At 36.6% G+C, this 22479-nt stretch overlaps 1 protein-coding gene across 1 annotated transcript in view; it reads right to left on the reverse strand.

The window, feature by feature from the left end:
- Nucleotides 1-22479, reverse strand: part of PKHD1L1 (PKHD1 like 1) — a 134044-nt gene that overhangs the window by 8381 nt on the left and 103184 nt on the right. The window contains exons 60-73 of the mRNA XM_010985141.3: nt 20220-20323; nt 19194-19323; nt 18319-18440; nt 16702-16792; nt 16104-16252; nt 15900-16022; nt 15231-15342; nt 15034-15150; nt 13210-13375; nt 10517-10749; nt 10154-10321; nt 8199-8356; nt 5701-5836; nt 2547-2891 (exon numbers count right to left, since the gene is read on the reverse strand). Coding sequence (XP_010983443.3) covers nt 2547-2891; nt 5701-5836; nt 8199-8356; nt 10154-10321; nt 10517-10749; nt 13210-13375; nt 15034-15150; nt 15231-15342; nt 15900-16022; nt 16104-16252; nt 16702-16792; nt 18319-18440; nt 19194-19323; nt 20220-20323 — 2154 coding nt within the window. The remainder of the gene's footprint in view (nt 1-2546; nt 2892-5700; nt 5837-8198; nt 8357-10153; nt 10322-10516; nt 10750-13209; nt 13376-15033; nt 15151-15230; nt 15343-15899; nt 16023-16103; nt 16253-16701; nt 16793-18318; nt 18441-19193; nt 19324-20219; nt 20324-22479) is intronic.

Raw genomic sequence — 22479 nt, forward strand, 5'->3', positions numbered from 1 at the left:
CAGGACCTCGTGCATAGTAAATATGCACTCTTCCACTAAGCTATACCTTCCACCTGATTCTCAATTTCTAAGTCTGTCTCCACTGCCCAAATCCTACTTAACCCATCAGCAGCAAAGAATCTAAAACAGGTTTTCAACTGGCTTTTTTGTGTCCATTCTCTCTTTTGCACTCTGTTCTATACGCTGTAGTCAGATCGTTTAAGAGACGGCTGTAGCCAGGATGTTTTGGTATACTGTTCCTCCATGCTAGCCCCTTCCTTATCCAGAGTCTTGCCTTGAGGACTCTGATCACTGAGTTGCTTTCACTAAGGCTAAGCCATGAAGCTTAGTGTGCTCGGGAAGAAGCAGCCAATGCTCTTGGGCAGAGGTTTCATAAGACTTTGAAAATCACAGTCTCAGGGAATTTCAGTCCCTGCCAATTTTAAAGGTTTCTTTTGATTGATTTAGACTCTTTGGGATAAATGTCAGTCTTTCGGATTCCTCCCTCTCCCCCAACTCCCTCCATACACTCTTCTACCAGATGGCTTCCTAGGTATGAGGGCTCGCGTGACCTCATGGCAGCAGAACAAAGGTGGCTCATGTCTACACACTACGACTACCGTCTCTCCTCACTGGTTTTTGGTGCAGGGTGGCAGGACTGACCTGCCTGCATTGTTAACAGGTTCTTTCTGACCATTTGACGTGGGAAGGCATCCATTTCTGCTGACTGCCATCTAGAAACCAAAGACCGTAACTTGAAGAGCTCTTATCCAGAGGTCCCCTTGGTACTTAAGTAACTGCTTTCTAGGACATCTGGGAGCTTCTGGATCCTGACACTATGTGAAGGCTGTGGGAAACCAGGAGTATTACTACGTACACATCTTTCTTGCCACTTCCCAGTATTTCGCTCCCTGCCAAGCTACAGAGTTTTCCTCAAGACCTCAAATCCTATTCCAATCTATGTCTGGGAAACACGCCATTGGCCTATCCTTCCCCTGCCCCTATTTCTATGTTCTTAGACTGTGTTATACAGTCTGGATAAATCTGACTAACAAGATAAAACTTCTTTAAGGGGGTGGAAGGTGGGAGAAGCTGTGTGCGAAGAAATTTAGATCATATATAGGAAATAAATCAGTTTTTTGGACATTTGAGTGGCGAGGGTGGTAAATACTGGACTCCAATACATGTAAGGGCTTACCAGGGATTTCTACGAGTCAGTTAGCCATCTGTATATGTTGCATGGACCTGCTACAACTCCTAGAGTAAATTAACAGACTAGGTTGAGTCTAAGGCCTTTATTCTGTAGGTATAAGGAAACAGAAGGTTGGTGGAGGAAAGTAACCCATTACTGGGCAGAGAACATCACTGGGAAGGTCTGGTTGCAACACAAGGCTATGCTTCCTGTTTCTTTCAACAAAGAGAGGTGATAAGGTGATCAGCACCTTCTTCCATTCATGCAAGCCTTTCCACACAGGCTTATCGCCACAAGGGAAGAACCTTCTGCCTGCATAACTGGTAGAATTCCAGAACAGCAGTGTGGCAGGTGCATGGGGTCAAAGGTCAGAAGCAAACCTCCTGGGGAAGGAGTGATGACCCCCAGTGGCAGAAGGTGAGAACTTCACCCAGTACCTAAGTTCACACATCAGAGAGCCTGGGAGTTTAATGTAAAAGATGCTGGACAGAAATAGGGTAGATCAGGACTTTCTGAGTCTGAAATTTACACAGTGTGGAAGCTCTCTTTAAGAAAAAGTATGCAGAGAAGCCTTACTTGTGCAACTTTTATAATAATAGTCAATAACTTGACCACATTATTAAGTGGATTCTCCTCCCAGAGCCTTGAAAGTTAAAGCCCCTCTGTTCCTCATGGGGAGTGAGGGACAGAGAAAGGGGTGATGGCTGGTAAGGCTGATTAGATCAGTCATAGATATTAAAGACAGAACATATTCTTGCACATTTGCACTTGTTAGTGTAAATATGTGAGTTTACTCTGGAAATTTAACCCACCACCCCACCTCTCAGAGTCTACAAGGGTCTACTTTTTCCCTTAGGAAAACAGCCTCTGTCCTTCTCTTGGCTTACAAAGAGGAGAACTTCTTTTGGTTTCCCATGATCTGCCTACCTCTCAGTCTTGACTCCAGCAGCTGGTCTTTTCTGGCCCCTTCTGCTGCAGACCTATTGGACCCTTCCCAGTTCTTCAAATGTACCAAACTCTCATCAACTATTGCCTCAGCCTCCAGCATTCTTAGCTCCCACTTTTCACTGACCAACTCTTTTCCTCCTTGTCTCTCAGCTATAAGGTCACTTCCTTAGGTCATTTCTTGGATCTTTTATGTTAGGCCAAATCCTTTTGTTGAATTAATTAATTGCTACAATAACAAAATAGAAGTTGAAGTTCCTTCATGATTCAGAATAGTTTGGGATTACAGAAGTAGAGCAGGGAAAAGTATCTCCAGGCCCTGCGGTCAGGATGTGGGGCTGTTGGCTTGGCTTACCCAGCCTTGATGGGGCTATTTATGGATTTGGTTTGGTAACTACGTTACTCTATCTCAAACGTCTACTCTTCATACCTGTAGTGTTGTTGATTACGAACTGAGGGGGAGGATCTCCGATCTCCAGTTCAACTGTGAGTCCCAGGGCCCTCTTCCTCCGCAGGTTTTCCCCTCGTATTATTTTGCTGACACGGATTTTGTCACTTGGTATCTTTAGGAACAAGGCAAGGTTTCTAACCAGATTATGAGAGCTATAAAAGTCATCTTCCGTTACAGCAGGTAATTGGAAAGAGACAAATATGACTGCAGTGGTGTGGATTTCAACAGGTATAGGTCCTTTAACCAAAAGGTAAAGCATCTGGTAGGTTCTATCAAAGTAATTTTCACCAAGGACAGTGGAATTCAGGTTAGGAAGGAATTGTTCTATGAAGGGGAAAAAGCCAAAATAGCACAGTTAAAATTTATTTACATTATTGTAATTACCATGCAGTTTTTAAATATTTGCTTAAATTTAGAAAATTCTGAAAAAGTTCAGTATTATCATTCTTTCATAGGAAAGTTTGCATATTCAAAACAAAAATACTTACAGAAACTGACATGCAAAATTGAAGTTAATTCTTTAAATAATACCATTAATATTCATTATACATTAAATTTATTTTAAAAAACAATTAGCTATAGACATGTACAAATGAGAAATAAGATCTAATTTGAACTGGGAGCCTATATGGTACTTGTAATAATATTTACATTTTCAGAATTTTAAAGCCTTGACCAAAGGCATTTGGTAATTTAAAAATGTAAATTTCACTTTAATAGCCATCTAGTTTACGCAGGGCTATATACCAACTCATAAGGAAAATTTACAATTCAGTGCTTCTGTTTTAACTAAGGACAAAAGTATGTAATACAAATGAAGTGTGTATCAAAATCTCTCAGAAGGATCTTACGTTAATAAAACAGGTTTACATTTCAGCCTGAAAAATCTTCAGTTAATGCTAAACAAATTATACTAGGGCACTGAATTTTGTAAAAGTGATTGAGACTACTATATATATAGTATATACTTCTATCAATAAACATATATATGATTTAATGGCAGAGGATCAAAAATGTCCAAGAAGTAATAAATCCACTAACACATACTGAGCCCAAAGACTGACTGTACAATAACACTGGAATGAGACATGTAGCTTCTTACCACATTTCATAGTGAGGCTTACAAAGAAAAATAAATTGGAATCTTAGAAAGAAGAGGGTATTTCTTGTTAATGTAACAGACACTCATAGCAATGGTATAAGAAGGCTTTCATTCTTACTATATATTTCTTAAAATCTACTAGTATAAGTTCTAGATGCAATTTAATTTAAACATTCTGTGAATCTAAAGAATGTGGTTTTGTGTTATAAATTGAAGCTGCTCTCGAGCTACTGTTAGAGGTGCACATGCCCCTTATCCTATGTCTTCACAGTAATGCAAGGAAGCGGAGACACAGATAATAATAAATATCTGGGGTAATCCAAAAAGATACGTATAGATTCATAGTACATGGATATTATTTTCCATTCCCAGTGTCAAAGCAAGATGTTTATCTAAAGGCAATGCTATTCCAGAAAAAAATTTCTAAGAGGGCAGTGGTGCCGTTGTTTTGCAGCCCTCTGACACCTGTGTAATCGATGCCCTACATTAAATTCTGCCTGTTGACACAGTTTCTATTTTCTTAACTTGAATGATAGAGTACTTGGTACCAAAATGTTGTTTTAAAAAAAGTTAAAATTTATGAAAATTAAGCTGTAAATATGTTCCATCGTTTATATATAAAAATAAAACTGATTCTCTTAGCTTTTAAGGAAATAATGCAGCATAGTAGTTAAGTGTATGGGTTCCAGAACTAGACTGCCTGTGTTCAGGACCTTGCTCTGCCCCTACCAGCTTTGATATTGCGTCTGGACTGAATTGTGTCTCCCCTCACCAAGCTCACGTGTTGCAGCCATAACCCTCACTGTGAGGGTATCTGGAGATGGGGTCTTTGAGAGGTAATTGGATTTAGATGAAGTCATGAGGCTGGGGACTTTATGATGAATTAATGCACTTACAAGAAAAGCCACAAGAGCGCCCCCCCCACCCCCGACTCCATCTCTGCCACCTGAGAACACATGAGAAGGCAGCCATTCTCAAGTCAGGAGGAGCACTCCCACCAGAACCAGATCATACTGGTACCCTGGTCTCATGCTAGCAGCCTCCAGAACAGTGAGAAAATAAATCTGTTTTTAAGCCACCCAGTTTATTGTATTTTGTTATGACAGCCTGAGCTGAGACAGTGACCTTGGCAAATTAACTCACCCCCTTGTGTCTGAGTTTACTCATCTGTGCCTACCTCACAGGGCTATTTATAGGATATAGTAACAGTTATTATATACAAAGCACTTAGAACAGTGCCTGACACATAGGAATGCCTCTGGAAACATGAGCTCTGTCTAGGACTCGTAGAAGTAGAACGTGCTCCAGGGACAACATGCGTATGGGTTATCCATTCACACTCTCCTGTGTCGCTTAGCATGTGATCCGCAGCACTTTTGCGTCACTGTTAGCCAAGACTATGGGGCGCAGCTAAAAACCATGATAAGTAGCACACGTGGAATGGAATGGACTGGCCTTGCTAGTATCCTGTTCAACAAAAAGACTTCAATGAGCAGAGACAAATTTTGGTTTTGCAAATGTTGGTAAATGGGTAAGGTTAGCTTCTTCCATGTATTTCCTTTAAATTCAGAGTTTACTTTATCATATTTACTTCACGGTGTTCAACTGATGTTACGCTAGCTTTCTTGGCAATACGTCTGGTGACTGCCAATGAATTTAGGTTCTGACCTCTATGAAATAGAAGTAAAGCAGAGCTAGGGTAAAAATTCTAAGCAAAATCTCTTCTGTACATAGGAATAACTGAACTAAATGTGTAGAATGCAAATTCTCACAGGGCAAATGAATATAGCCCTTATACACACAAACTTCTATCTGCATGTGTGCAGATAGATAAGAATTCCATCAGCAGTGATTTTTCAGCACATGCATGTTGTAAATGAACACATTTTAGTGTTTGGTGGACCATGGGTAAAAATGTTTTTTCTCTTGTATTTGTCAAGGGCTAAAGAATTAAATATTAAACATGAAACATGACAGAATTTTATATATAATTAAGTACATATTTAGTGTGTGCTGTATTTGAGGAAATACCTGTATACAGATGTCTTTTAAGTTCACAGTGTTTCTGTTGGGAGTTCCATACTGTATTTTTGGGACAGACCAATGCATTGTTCACATAGACATCCAAACGCTGCAGTGTGGGGAAAAAAATTCCTACCAGAACAGCCTATTAAAAATAAATAATACTTTTGTTGTATTAAGAGAACAATGAAACAGAATATTTAGAATTTAGCACTTTAAAAATATCCTTTAACTATACATGCCTTCTGTAAAATATTAAAACCAAGTTTGATGGATTTAGGATAAATATGGAGCTAAAATGTTAAATAGATTTACATTCAACCATTCATATAGATGTTACAACTTAACTCTTAATTAGTGATTCTCAGTAGAAAAGAATGTAATATAACAAGAAATTATTAGAGGACAATCTCTAAATTAAAGAAGGAGATCCTTTAAAAGCTAACAATGTTCAATACAGGCTTTCACTCCAGGGGTAGAAGAAATGGGAGAGTTAGCAGAGCTCTGTACAATGTAACCACAGAAAATTATGCACCTACTGTTGAAAAAAAATGCTTATCTCTGAGAAAAGTTAGATACTAAGACTAATAAAAATCAGTCAAAATAACTATCTTAATTCAATTTTGGTCATTTTTCATGTTTATTCCCCATATTTCATGCTATCAGATATAATCATAAAGTAAGGAGTCTGGCTTTTGCAAGGGTGATGAGGAATTTATAGGGAATCTAATAAGCTACATGCAGTTTTGGAATTTTCTTTTGAGTTTGTCTACAGAGGCTCAGAATATTAAGTCACGTTACTTTGTAGTTACCTTTCTTATTTTTAAAATTAAAATACTCTCTTTCATTCAGAAATCAAGTGCCTATCTGAGCCAGGCCCTATTCTAGGGACTCTCAAAAGTCCCTGTCCTATCTGGGTTTATATTCTAGAATGAGGAGAGAGACAATAAATAATAGAAATGTTAAAAATTAAAGTATGAAGCATATTAGAAGATGATAAGTAAGTGCTTTGGAAAAAAAGAAAAGGTAGTTCAGAGTATGAGTAACTGGGAGAGCCAAGAAGGGAGAGGTGACCAAGGTAGGCCTACTGAGAGGATGGGAGTGAGGAGGTGGGGGAGTCAGCCACCCAGGGTAGAATGTTCAGGCAGACTCAACATCTGAGACATGGGCCAAGGTGGCAGCATGTCTGGAATGCTGAGCAATAGCAAGGAGCCCAGGGTGGCTGGGGGGCAGGGGCGTGGAAGAAGTCAGAGAGTTAAGGGATGAGGGAGATTGTCCCAGTGCCTTGTAGGCCATTGTGAACACTCGGGCTCTTGTACAAAGACCAGCGGGGAAATTACTGTAGAGTTTAAGGCACACGAGTGGCCTGGTCTGACTTGTTCTCAATGTATCTCAGTGGTGGCTGAGGTGAGAACAGACAACAGAGGGGGCAAAGGTGAGCAAGAGGAGGAGCTGGGAGGCAACTGCCTTACTTCAGGGAAGAAATAATGTTGGCTCATATTGGATGGTGGCAATGGAGGTAGTGAGAAGTGGTCAGATTCTGGATATTTTGATGGGAGACTCAACAGGATTTGCAGATAGATTGGATGAGGAATGGGAGAGAAAGAGAGAAATCAAGAATGGTTCTAAGATTTTATCTTGAGCAACTGATAGGATGTAACTGCTGTCACCTGAGAGGGGGCAAATGTCTCCTCTCCTTACTCCTCTCTCTGTTTCATCTGATTCGTGTCCTTTCTTCACAGTCCTTTTACTCTAGGACCTCAAAGTCTCATTCTTAGAAAAGAAAATCTATATTAGGCGACGACTGCTTAAGCTCACTCTCTTTTCCCACTGACATAGTGTATGTAATTTACTCATCCTTGCTGAATTCAGTTTATAGCAAAGAGTTGACATTATTGAAGGTATTTTAGAAAATATGCTGTGATCTCTGAAATATATTCCAAAGATGTGTTTGTGACATATATAAATAATAGCAGCACGGAAGAATAAATGTACAATTTCAAGTGACCAGTTTTAGATCCATACTATTTTTATGTCAGGGAGGAGGGTATAGTTCAAATGGTAGAGCACGTGCTTAGCGTGCACAAGGTCCTGAGTTCAATCCCCAGTACCTCCTCTAAAAATAAATAAACCTAATTACCTCTCCCAGTCCAAAAAAAAAAAAACAACAAAAAAAACCCTTGCAAAGGGACTATTTTTAAGTAAAAGTTTAGGTTTGCTTGCTAATCACACGCATTGTAGGACTCACTGTCACGCCGACTCAGACAGAGCAGCAGAACCAAGTGCATATTGCAGGGAGCTGCTTGGTACTCAAATGTGCTCTCAGGCTGATGAAAACAGTCTGGACTGACAGTGTTTCTAGTAGTACCCTACTGGTCCTTGAAAATGAGCTGTAGGATGATGATGTTTCAGAGAGCAGTGAAGGAGATAAATTCCCTCGCAGACAGAAGTACGTGCAAATAATAAACACCAATCACTCTTAAGAGGTTACTTCTATCTTGCCTTACCTGGTTATGGTCAACATTAAGCAGCATCAGTCGAAGATTCTGAGGACTGGTGCCAGTGAAGTAAACTTCGTAAAATTTGCCCAGAGCCACGATGCTATGGAACAGGGACAGTCTCCTCCGGCATGTGTACCCGGCACACCAGCCATGATCCTGTGGGCCTACATCCACACAGATGAGAGTTCACGTTCCCTATTACGAGTATGATTAGTGCAAAGCCTGAAGAGTAACTGTATTAAAAATAAACTGCCGTGGGCAAGTTCAGCATGTATAGCCATTATCCATCCACCCATCCATTCAGTGATCTAAGTTATTTCTCAAACCTCAACTTAAAAAGGAAGGAAGGCAGCAAAGCAACTCCCTCTCTACTATCCTTACTTCTAGACTGCCAAGGGTCAGATGGGTAAATTAATGTGTCTAGGATTTGTACTGGAAGGTCATTGAAGGAAGGAGTAGATATACATGTATCTTTACTCTAATAATCATATTTGAGCCCAGGGCACGTGGTGAGGATGCAAATGCTTGATGCCTTCTCCTATCTATAAAATGTGACTTTGTGTGGGGAACCAACTTTCTCAGACTCTTTGCTGAGGAATACGTTACAACAGAGTTAATTTGTTAAAAATAGAGCCTGTACCTAGGAAACATGGACATCTGTATGTCCGAATAATTAATTTATTAATTATTTCTTTCACTTACTCATTTGTTCATTAGTTAATTTGTAAATTCAGCAAACTCTTATGTGTGTGTGTTTTATTACCTTTAATCTTCTTCCACTGTTATTCTAATACAATTTTGTTAAAGACTGTGATTACAAGTACTGTTCAAGGGTCAATATCATTAATGAACCAAAGCAATCTGAAAACTAGCACTCCATTAAACCCTCTAGAAAGCCAGAAGAAAGCGAACGCTTTTCACCTGAATCCAAACATTCCAGAACACATGTAACATGACTGTTATAGCAAACTTCTCTATTTCACCTCAGTTTTAAAGTGGCTGGGATTATACATATACAGAGCAGTAAGTGAGATATGGAATGATGAATTTTCTTGATGTATTTATTCATTAGCTTTGCTCAATTTCCTAGCTTGCTTAGAATTATTATCAATATTTGTAACTGAATTTCGGTTGAATTTTAAACCAATATAGACTTCTGAAGCTCTAGTAGAGCATAACCTACCCCTTAGCATCCAAAGTATAAATCCTACTTTCAATTTTTAATTTTTTACTGATGTATAGTCAGTTTACAATGTGGTATCAATTTCTGGTGTACAGCACAATTCTTCAGTCATACATGAATACACATATATTCATAAATCCTATTTTTAAATAAACCTTTGTGGGTTTTGAAAATAGAAATTTCTCTGTATAAAGTGAAAAATTTTAAGTGACAAAAGCCATATTTTAAAAATAAATAAAACTGAGCACTAAAAATTAAAGGGAAATTTTGGTGGTGTGTACAACTTTTATCCTGGGATTTTTTTTCCTGCCACCTTGTCTAGTGTATCCCAAGCTTCAGTAATCCTTCCAACACCTTAATAATTTTTGCCATGCTGAGATCATTCATGTTATCATTAAATTATATCATCATTAAATTGAAAGTCACTTCTTAAAATTTAAATTAATTTAAATGAGAAATGTCGTATCACTATTGTAAATGGAAAACTTGTGTTGCCTTTCAGAAAAAGAAAACGTAAACACAAACAGAGTGAACTCTTTCTCCACCATACAAAACAGAGCAATTTGAAAACATCTTCATTATTCACTGAATATTCTAATGTGGGGGACTACTGAGGAGTCAAGTCTCTCTCCTGCATATAGATCTTTCTTCCAAACAGAAGGCAGGAAAGTCCTGATGTCTGCTAGTTTTATGTGATAAATAATTTATGAGATATCTCCATGAATATAATAAATAGTGAATGCTTTGAGTAATGAGTTTGTTTACACTGAATACCTACCGTTAATGAGATCAACATAACCATTGCCCACTATAGCCACTGGTGAGAGTCTGCGAGTTTCCGTGTCAGAATCCAGGCTTTCAATAACCATCATTGCATGTTCCATCCCAAAGCACCGATAGCTCTGCCATTCTGGAATGTATTTGCAAGTAGAATCTCTAATGATTCCTAGAAACATGGGAATACACACTTAGCAAGGAAAAAGGATCTCCTTACAAAAGCATCCACAAACTATCTTTTGCTTGTTATATAAGATTAACAAATAGAAAATATAAGTTATTAGTTGAGTACATCAATCATTAAAAACAAAAGATATATTTTGTTTCATGAACCTGAGGATTAACAGAATAAGAGCCAACAAACCTTTATAAGGTGCTTTCTCAGTGATAGGAATTCTACTTCCATTTGGGAATGAGAGCATCACTTTAGGAATTCTGTAGTCTCCAATTCCAAACTGGCTATTTCCATTCCATTCATATTCTGCTTCAGGTATCACTGAACCAGAGTTCCCCAGAAAGGAGCCATCCATGTCTCTAAGTAAAGATTTCCTTTTGGCATCACAAACCATGTCTACACAATCAGATGGATTCACCTTACTGTGGAGAAAAGGTGAAAGGCATGAATACTTGGATTCAGTATACCTCCTTGATTCTGGAGAGCATTTAAATAAACTTGCATATTTGATGAGTATCCCAAAAAATTGGTTGATTCAATCTTATTTCAGAAAGCAGTCAAAGTGGGACCAAGTAGCATATGTCATTAGCATCGTAATGAGAACCGGTTTTCTATTGTGTTGCTTTGGTCTATTATTATGAATTTATTAACATTTCAAAAGGACAAGTTATACCTGTGGGAAATAAAATTAGAATTCCAATTTGCTATCCTTATTTTGTGGAATGATAGATTTCATATTTGTGTATTGCCCAAAATATACTAACATTGCACCGAAGAGCAGGTAAATTACTCAGCTGTACAGACATACAAAATCCTTGTGTTGGCAGAGAAGTCTTTATATATTTTCCCTTCCTTCTCTGTTTTTAATGGGTCTTTAAGAATTATAAATTGGTTGCATGCTTTCTATAAAACAAGCTAAATACTTAATAAAAGTTCAGTCCCCTTCACCTTTCTATCCCAAGCTCTTGGGCTCACCACCAACTGCAGATTAGTATATATTTTTGTAGACCTTCACCTATGTATGTACAAACAGATATATTTTGATTATGATTTTTATGGTATATATTTTAATAACCATTCCATAGATATGTGAACTGTAAGAGATGAAATTCCATAAACTCATCATTCAGTTCAATCATAGATGGTGTTCTGCCTCTATCTTCAGCCACCTGGAGTGTTGACTGCTATTGGTTATGATAATAAAATGGCTGCTTAATTTGCAATGTACTATACATACTATATTATGCTTAGTATACTGTATACTTGCATTATACATACAGCATACAGCACACCATGGGGGAATATAATTTATTCCAGAGTTATCGCAATAAAATACTATCTAATAGATCTGAGCTTTTTGCTAAGAAAGACATGAAGCTATAAATTATCCCTTACTCTACTATTAGTTTTGGAGATGATTTGAGTAAATATTTATGTAGGTCATGTATTCTCTGATTCAAGTGTGTGCAGTGTTTTTATGAGCAACTCTGTGAATAGAGTGCCCAGTGGCACTCTAACATAGTGGCTTCGGGTTCTGTTTTACTTCAGGATCCAAAAAAACAGAGCTTGAGATGTGGATTTTTGTTCAAGGGAAGAAGAGAAGCCATCCAGGGCAAGGGGAAAAAAAAGGAAGATGACTTTGGTCTGTGGACTAGCTTCAATCTGATCCCAGGAGAACCTCTGGATCATGAATTGCACACCGTGATGTTCCCATCTTGTGACAAGGGGGCCAGCCTTTTGCACTCTTGTATAAATTAGTCAGTTTTTGCTGACTACACGAAGGCAGTAGTAAGGACAGCTTTAGCCTCTCACACCTATTCCTGTTTGGCTAAGAGCAATCGTCTGGAAAAGCAGGCAAATATAGGTTATTACTGGCCAACATTTAAAGCATTTGGAGACGGGGTGAGCCGCCTAGTAAAAGGGATCTGGGAGAATACCAGCAGTGTCCCAATAAACGCACAGAACTCAAAGGCATGTTTTAAAATGTAGTATTTTCTTTATGACCTAGATATTAAAGTTATATATTAAATCTGAAAGATTCAATGATAACTAAATAGGAGCTAGTAGCTTTCTAGTGGGGAGAGGCTCTATTGAGCCAAAAAACACTGCAGTTCAACAATTATTAAATGAGGAGGGGTGGGTCTGTCATCAAAATAAGATCAGATGAAATCAGCCTATTCATAAAGCATTGCTTCTCTGCAGAGATGCCCATCTAATTAGCATTATTTCTTGTCCTCTCTATACTGAAAAAGGTCAAAGAGCTCTAATAGAAAATTTCTTTCCTTTAATAATTTTTGTCTTATACCTAAATTTCTGGTCTGCACCTCTTATGAAGAGTAGCAGTTACTAGCTATATTCTTTCAAGACTTAGAATCTAAGTGGGTCAACTTCTAGAAATATTCTGACACCAACTAACCTTTGTGATTGAAAAAAAATCACCGTTCAAAGTTTCTGCATGGTGTTGGTCACAATGATCATAATGACTCACATTTAATTTCCAAGCATATGTTGGGGTGCACATAATAAGATATTTGGAAAGCAAAAGGAAACAAAAGAGGTAAGGAGAAGGGAAGAAATGATATAGATGACTTTCTTTTCTAATGACTATTAATGGAGAGAGATTAACATACAAATACAATTCTGACCTAGTCTCTATCTTTTATGTTTAATGGTGGTGTTTTTTACGATGCATGGGGGAAAAAGTATGAGAAAATACACATATTAAGGCCTAGCTTCTTCAACTTGGCTGAAAATACAGATATATTAAATAGTTTTAACTTTCACAATGCCGATTAAATTTTACAGACATCTATGGCAGGGGAAGAAAACATAGGAAAACTGTGATGACAGTAAAGAAAAAACTGTGTTTTCATATATTTTACCTTACATCAGGCCTGTGTATAAATATTTTTGATTGTTCAGTAGTGTCAACCAGCTGTATGTTCTTCACATGGATTGGATGCTGTAAATCCTCATTTAAAGGGTTAGTAATGAATATCACACTGGTTTCACCTGAACAAACATTTTTAAATCCAACAAAAGTTGAACCTAGAACAAACACAACAGAAAAATAATTATTTTCTATAAAGTGGTAAAAATCAGTTTCATTTCATGTGAATTCCACTAAACACATCATTTAATACTATCCTGAACATGGAGCTCTTACCTTATGTGGTAGATTAAGTCCCCCACCGTTTGTGGCAGATTGTTGCCTCCCTATATTAACACCACTGAGTGGTCTTCTCCCATACTTTCTCTGGGCTTGGCATATTTTCTCTGTGACTTGCTTTGGACAATGGGACAAAAGCAACTGTGGTATAAACAGATCTGAAAAGTGCTTGCATATTAGGGCTCACTCTCTCATCGTGTTCTTGGGGAATTCTGTGATTACCGTTATGTGAATAAGTCAAGGAGACATGTGGCTCAGTCATCCCCATTACTCTAGCCACTGGCCAGCAACAATCACCAAACACGGAAGTGAGACCACCTTAGACTAACCAGCACCTAGACACCAGTGTAATCCCAGGTAAGATTAGTAGAAGAACCACCCAGCTGAACAAAGCCAAAATTGCCAATCCACAGAATCATGAGCTAATAAACAGTTGTTTAGAGGCTCTAAATTTGAGGGATGGTCTGTTATGCAGCAAAGACTAACTGAAATACTATTGCTTTCTTGGCCTTACTGCATATATTGTGTGGCCAAAAGATAAAACTGATTGGATCAAACAACTTAATCTCTTTTGGACTTAGAACTGAAAACAGCAAAAAGTGACTCCAAAAATTCTTACATTAGTCATGTGCTATCTACAACCCTGCCTGATTATATTTTCTCCTAAGCAAATACTGTATATGCATGAATACAGGCTTGTAAGTGAGCATCAGTAAAATACCACAGTAGTAGATGCTGTTCGGACCTTGTGCAGATCTCCTTTCTTGGTCCTAAACCCATGCAACGTGTTACATAATTTTGGGCATCTTAAATAATTATTGGCAAAGATATCATCATTAGAAGTAACACTGAAAAATAATGATAATTTGTTTTGTGTTCCTGGGGATTAAAGTTATAAGAAATAATATGTCAAAATTTAGAAGTCTAATTTATTGAACGGCTTTCTTTGGAGAGACACTGGTTAAAGCTATCATGAAGGGGAGACTTGCTAAATAGAAATAGAGAATGGCTCAGCGTATTTAATGGGCAAGGTGAAAATATTTGGTATGTTCAGTACAAGAATTTGTATATAGTTATTTTACATTTTTAAGGAGGCAGCCTGGTTCAGTGAAAAAGCAGCAGGTTTGAAGTCAAGATTTCTTGATTCTAAGTCTAGCTCTGCCAATAGCTGTGGGAGTTTGGCAAAACCTTTAAAGAACTAAAATTTCTTAAGTTGTAAAACGTTCTAATAAAATATAACCCTAATTTTATAAAAGGATTTCAAAATTTAGAGAAACTAATTAACATTAAGTCCCTATACCAGTGTTTTCCTGTTGTTTTACAAGGAAAATTAAATGCCAATTTTTTAAATATATATGCAAATTTTGCCAGGGAACTGTTCTTGAAACTGATTCCAATGTCTAATTTCTTTACTTATCATATTGAGAAGATAAATTTAAATCATTTCTTATTAACAATGAAACATTATTACTTATGTTCTACATATTCTTTTCAGAACTTGATTGGGTAGATTTCCAAAGACTACGTTTAAACTTGCCTGAGACGTCCAAAAGGCCAGCGATGGCATTGTAACTCATGATCCCTGCGTGGGGTTTCCGGGGCGCCATGTTATGTGCTGAAGCAAAGGTAGGCCAGCAAATCCCACTTCTCCCACCTTTTATAAAAAGAAGAAGGTTAATGAAATTTGAATATGCACTCTTATGAACCCCAAAATTAAAGTTCTGAAATTTTCACCTGATGGAGGTCTAGAACTTCGATGGGCAGCAGAAAGTTCAATATTGGGATCATCATTAGTTAGGACATCAGAGCAATTAAATTCAGGGCTACTTCCAACAATTAATGAGCTCTATTAAAACAAAAGTTCAAACAGTATAGCTTTAATAATGAATTTCTTAAGAGAAAACACAATAATTAACAGTAATGAATTCCACTGTAGCAAAACACAACCTATATAACTTTGAGAAGTGGATCATTTATTAAACCCAGATGAAAAAGATGCGACTTCTGCCCTGAGTGGATGACATTCAAAGGGAGAAGAGGAAGACAGGCATGCAAATAATTGTATATAATGACATGTTATGTTTCCATGATAGAAATATGTGCAGGAAACAGTGGAAACAAAAAGAGAAGGGAATGTCAAAACTATCTAAGCTGGTTCAGGAAAGACTTCAAATGGTGAAAATTTAACAAACTGTAGGAAGATTAGCAGGTGATAAGCAACAAGAGGTGAGGGAAGGAGGGAGGAGGGGGAGGATGGAGAGCTTCTTGGCAGAAGGTAAGGAGAGCAAAGGAAGGAGGTGTGGATGAGCAGTGTAAAGAAGCCAAGAAAGTCATTCACATTCAATAATCTTACCCTTCTCAGAGTTGTTCTTTCTTCTTTGTGTGGCCGCATTTAAGTCTTACCTTAATTTGTACTGTTTTGCTGGAAATTTTGTGAGACACAGCAGGTGGCATGTAAATCATTGAAGAAATGGCCATTCCATTGTCAGCCAGGGTCACATTATAGATACGTACACTCTCTGTCGTCTGTAATACAACTTGTAGGTTATACAGCACAAAGTACAACCATAAATAAAAGTAAAAAATCAATTTTGGAGGTCCATTTACCTGAAAATAAATTCCGTAATCCCAACATGCCCAAATGGTAAACCCCTGTATAAGAGAACATTGAGGAAGGCCATCTTGGTTCATATAGATACCATATAAACCTCCATGGGCTTCATTGTCAAACCACTTTTCCAAGGAATTAGACTGACCTTTGAAGGAAATATAGAACCAGAGAATTAACATTATTAAATCAAGTCATATAATTATAAGCAACATCTGTTAAAGTCAAAATTCCTTTAAAGATTAAATATACAATTCTGATGCAAATTTTAACAAGATGATCAAATATTTGTATGGCTCAGCTACTCACAGTTTACTCTGTTTAGTACTTCTCTTATCTAATGTGTCCCTTCACTGTTACTCAGAATAACTGTACACTCATTTGCAAAAGTCTGACTTACTGTTAGCACCCTTAACTTATTGTATCTAATTAAACATGAATTTCTTCAGAAAGACTCGAAGTTTGGATTCAAACAAGGTAAAACTTGAAACACACAATGATACTACTTGCTGTCTTGTATCACTAACTTGTTATTTATTTCTAACAAACCTGGACAAGTTGTTTCCTAGTTTCAGTGACTCTATGCCAAAGACTTACCCCAGCAAGGTTCACCATCAATGCGGTACCCTGCCCTTCCAAATCCAGCCACTACGTTATTCTGTAAGACTGTATTGGTCCCTCTATTTATCTAGTACGACAAAGAAAATGCTCTGGGTCAGGTTCTGACACAATGATGCAATGAGAGCAGGTATGCAACATACACAGGGAACCTAATTATGGATGACACTTTCAGGAGTGAAATCGGATTCATTATTCACCCCATTCAGGTTTATAATGCAGATGAAGTAGTGAAATTAACTTAGGTTCTTATTGTAAACCCATCACTAGATACTACACCTTAGACTTCATTAGAAAAGTACATTAAAGAGATTACTTTTCATTTCAGTCACAAAACCTGCTGGATATGGTTCAATATTAATAAGCCATAGACCAAACTCCAGTATTACAGCAAGGTTACAACAATTTTATCACTCTTTTTAGTTATATTCTGTTACCAATCTGATTTATTAAGAAAAAGACAACTAAGGCAATTTCAGTGGACCATAACACTCAGTAGAGGCATTCATTAGTTTAAAGAAAATCTGCTATAATGAAAAACTGGACTAGAACTAGCCTTAGGTAATTACTTAACAATTTTATTTTATGAGCCAAATCAAAGTGGTAAAAAATGAAAAGAATAGGGCAGGGAAGGTTTAGTTCTTGCCTCTACAGTATCAACAAAACAGTCAAAAAATCTCATTTATTTGAAGCATATTAAACATCTTTATTTTTAAAGATTATGATAAAAATAAAGTCAAATGGAATTCATAAAAGTAAGACAAGTACCTTTCAAAAGACACACATAACTTTAAAGATTTGGAATTGACATTTGATTACATTCTAACATCTATAAATAGATGAAAAGAGAACATTACCTCATAAATGTATAGTAAGTTCCAAGAGTTCAGATTTTACTTTAAAGTGATTATTAACAGTTGTACAAAACCAAAATTCAATCCTTATCCCATCTTTCAAAGAGAGCTATTTTTAATTGCTTTTCCTTCCTATGGTGTAAGTAAGATAAACACATGAGGAAGCTATCTTTCCTCCAAATCTTTTCTCTGTTACTTTCTATTTTCTTGCTTACCATCTCACTCTACATCTAAATAAATACAGTAATTCAAGAAACTTCACAGGAAGCAAGAAGGGTCCAATTAATACTATCAGGTAAAGGTAAATAACCTTTCAAATAGGATCATAAGAATTTTAGATGAGAAATGATTTTAGAGATTCAATATTCAAACTTTTCATATGAGGAAGGAAACTAAACTCATAGAGTTAAATAGTAATATATGTAACACAGTCAATTAGCAGCAGAGACCCTGCAATGGAACTCGAAAGCAATAATGTTAGAGAAGCAAGGAAATAAGAGAAGTATTTAAACCAATGAACCTCAACACAAAGAAAACTTTCAACGGCTATTGGAGCTCACAACATCCTTTAAAAAAGTTCATTCTCTCTTTTAATTAGTTCGTTTTATTAGTTCACCAATCTTTAAGAAAGGGTTTTCAATGACATTTTGAGATTTGAAATTCTATATAAATTATAATCTTCAAACCAGAAATTATAAATTACCACTTTATATACTTATAATTTTAAATTTGTTCACACTACCTCAATCGCTGCGTGCCAGAGAGTCGAACTCAAATCTTTTCTGTTTTGATAGGTTCCTGGCCAAACCGAAAGTGTAACCAAGTTTCCTCGGACTCTGTTGGCATCTCCCCATATTCTTATGCCTGGAAAAAAAATAAAATTCCCACTGATACATATAAATTTGTAATGGGTACTATGGGGAATATCTTTCATTTTTTAAATGAGGTTAGTTTTCTAGTTTGAGCCTGACAAGCGAACCCCTTCGATTTTAGAGTGAGTCCTCTGAACTCTTTGATACTCTACCTCTTCAATAGACTACCTGAATTAGAATCTTCTGGGATGCTTGTTAAATATCTGGGTTCACAGGCTCCACCTTAACAGACACACATACAGATTTTACACACGTTAAATGAGGTTGTATTAAGCTTTAGCCTGACAGTTGAGAAAGGGTAACTCCCTAAATCAAATATGATTTTTATAAAATAATAACCTTTATTTGTGAATAATCCTTTTGATTTATATGTGAGAAGTATTTTAAAAGTCATAGTAATTTAAACAACTGGTGATGAGATAACTCACATAAGATCACGGTGTGGAAAATAATTCTTCTGGAGCTGTACTGCCCAACATGACAGCCACAGCCACATGTGACTACTTAAGTGTAAAGTAAGTACAATTAAATTAAATACAGTTAGAATAAAAAATCCAATTTCTCAGTCACATAAACCACATTTCAAGGGTTCAATGGCCACATGCAGTTTAGTAAATACCACGTTAGCACAGACATAGACCATTTTCATTCTCACAGAATGATCAACGGACACCATGGCTCTGGAGTTTGCAGACAAGATTGTCTCAGAAAGACATGTTATTGGATGAAAATATTTTTATATTACCTTCCCCCACAGTAAAGTGAATGATGTTATCATCTATGTCCAGTCCATCTGTCCCAAACACACCAATTGCAGGGGAAAAGCCATTGTGAAAAGCACAGCCTCGAATATAAGATGAGCCATGTTCTTGAATCTATAAAATAGTGGGATTTATTGAACATTTAAAAAATAAAATTAAAGTACACTTAAAGGAAAACATTTGAAGTAGGTGATTTTCAGGAAACCAATCTTTTTAAGTAAAATACATAATATACATTCCACAGAAGGACATGAGTCCCAGTAGACCTCTTAATCCTGGCAAATTTCCATATACCTTCACCTTATGATGAAATAGAGCAAGAAAGTGTGCTAACTTTAAAGGTGAATTAAAAGTTCTCAAGTACTTTTCTATGCATTTATATTTTTATCATTACCTGCAAGATGCTAAGGAATTAAAAATTATTTTTCCGAATTGATTACATGATGAGCTGAGATTTTTTTAAATCATGAAAGTCAATATTCTAGGCAAGGGGTTACAATTCAAATGTCTGTAAGAACCAGTCAACAAGAGGTTAGGTTTCAACTTCAAACCTACAAGATTATTTTTTATTTTCATAAGAAATATGTCCTCTCTCATATTCTCTTCAATTGTCAACCCTAAACATATTTATTTTCCTACTTTTGACAGAGGCATGGATATAGAGACATGCTTTTCATTTAAGAAATTTAAGCAACACTCACTTTAGTTGATAGTTACTATTTGGAAATATTTTTGGTCATTGCAAAATAAGGTGGAGATGTGAAATACTATTATAGATCTTCAATTCTTTCACCTTCTGTGTTCCATTTTCTACATTTTTTAAAACTGACTTTAAATAAATGCATCAAATGGTTGGAGTCAAACTCTGCTATGAATCTAAAAATGCTAATGTTAAAGTTTTATTAGATTATAGTCTTAGCAATTCTAAGCTTTGCCTATTTAGTAAAGTGAAAATCTAACAAAAATCAAACTATTTGATTTTGATAAAATGCGAAAATTAAAGTACAAACCTGTCCCAGGTTAAGAAATGTAACAGCATATCTTGGATCTGTGCTATCCCTAAAGCCTTCTTGACCACTGTGATAAAATTCCACATTACTTATTCTTGCATTTCCTGGTGGGGAAAAGAGTTACACATTTTTTTCTTCAAGCAGAATACAAATTTTTGGCAAGCTACAAAAGTAGTTGTAATTTTTCAAATTATAAATTTGTTTTCAACTTTTTCATGGCAATCTCATTCATTTTTCTTTGGTCTTTTAATATAAATAAGGCGATATTTCTGAACTTGTTTTTTTCACTGCCCCTCACAAGAACCTCTCTAGACATTTCTTTTTCTGAATGGGCTCCGTTTTCCATGAAATTTTAATATCACAGATACACTACATACTATCAATGTATGGTGGCCCTTTGGAGGACCACAAACCACTATTTATAGACTTTTTTTTTTTGTCCCTCAAGAACCAATTTCTTCTACCTGTTGGTGGTGATGTTGTCCCTATTGAGAAGGCATTGCATGACGCACAAGATATAATTTACCTGATATTTCAATGTTGATGCTCTGAAGAGCTTTTAAGGACATTATCTCTACATAATCTTTTCCAGAATATGCATTGCCAAGTATCCGCTGATCAGTTTGTTATAAGTGTCACTGAAGTGACAAAAGGCAATTTCACAGATTAATAACAACAATAACAATCCATGAGAGATGACTGTGCCAATTGCTGTACTAAGTGCTCAACAGGTGATGTGTGGTTTAATTCTCAAACATCCTATGAGTCAGGAACTTTTATTACTCCCATCTTCTGTATAAGGAGACTGAGGCACAGAGGTTCATGGCCAGTAAGAAACAGTAGAGAATAGTCCTTGTTTCAAAAACTGATATATCTAACAAAATGCATTGGAGAAGAGTTATTTTATACTAGAAGGGAAAAGCCTTTCTGGAAACCCATGAGCTAGCAATTGGATGTATGGTGGAGAACATCAGAATAACATGATAGAGACAGAGAAGAAATGGTTACTACAGACCACCTGGGCCCATGACAGCCAGAGATGTTTACTTACATCACAAAACAATTTATAGGAGTCATGGGAATAGAGTCCATCATGGGACTTCAGGTTAGATAGCCTGAATCAGTACATAAGATCAGCATGATTTCGCCCTTCTGATCATCTATTTCTCTGTCTTTAAAAGGGAGACAATATTTATGCCATAATACTGTGAGGATTAAATGACATAATATGTGTGAAATGCTTAGCACAGTGCCTGAAATCTTGTATTACGATCATCATTACTGTCCTCCTCACTTAAGCTTTTCTTGAGGGGGGGAATTAGGTTTAATTTTAATTAATTAATTAATTTTTAAGTGGAGGAACTAGGGATTGAACCCAGGACCTCATGCATGTTAAGCATGCACTCAACCACTGAGCTATACTGTCCCCCTACTTAAGCTTCTGTTGGCTGATAATGACCATTAAGTAGAAGTTAGAGTCAGACAGCTACTTGTTCAACATAATGATTTTCTAAAATGTGAGCTGCTGCAAAATGGGATAGGCAGTGGTGTAAACAAGTGAAGGGCTGCTGAAACAGTTTCAGTCAAAAATAGATGATTACTCCTGGTACTCAGATTGTGAGACTGAAACACCAGCTCCCAATAAAAAGAATCAGGATTACTTGGAAGAAGAACTTACTCTCAGTGTTGGCAAGAAAAAAAAATTACAACATGTGCTTGTCTTATCAGAAAGCGAAGAAGCCAAAAAGAAAAGTCAGAAGGAGGACTTAAGTATTAACATGAAAAGGTTCTGAAAGTCAGTGAGGGGGCATTTGCAGTCCAATAAGATCAATGTTCACAATGGATTAGAACATATCAAATATATTCAAATCCATGGAGCTTATAATGGTACCAATAACAAAACAATACAAAAACTCATTTTTCACCTTTGGAGGATACTCGGGAACCAACCCATTATTTTGAAAACTAGTTAATAAAGGGAAAGAATCAAACATTTTCCCTGCATTTCCTATGTAAACTGTCCTTCAAGGTAATCAAACAGGTGCTTGGGAAAACTTCTCTTTGTAGAAGTATTCTAGATTATAAATGAGGAGGGAATGGTAAAATTAAAATATCACAATTTTAAACCTCAGTGATTCAATAGATCCAGGCAATGATCATTAATGGCTGCTAACATCACAAAAGGAAAATCAATTGTACATTATGTGCCTATTAATGGAAAAATAACCACCAACTAGTAGGAATTATTGCCTAAAAATTG

This window comes from Camelus dromedarius, chromosome 20 (genome assembly GCF_036321535.1).
Source record: "Camelus dromedarius isolate mCamDro1 chromosome 20, mCamDro1.pat, whole genome shotgun sequence".
NCBI classification, from domain to species: domain Eukaryota; kingdom Metazoa; phylum Chordata; class Mammalia; order Artiodactyla; family Camelidae; genus Camelus; species Camelus dromedarius.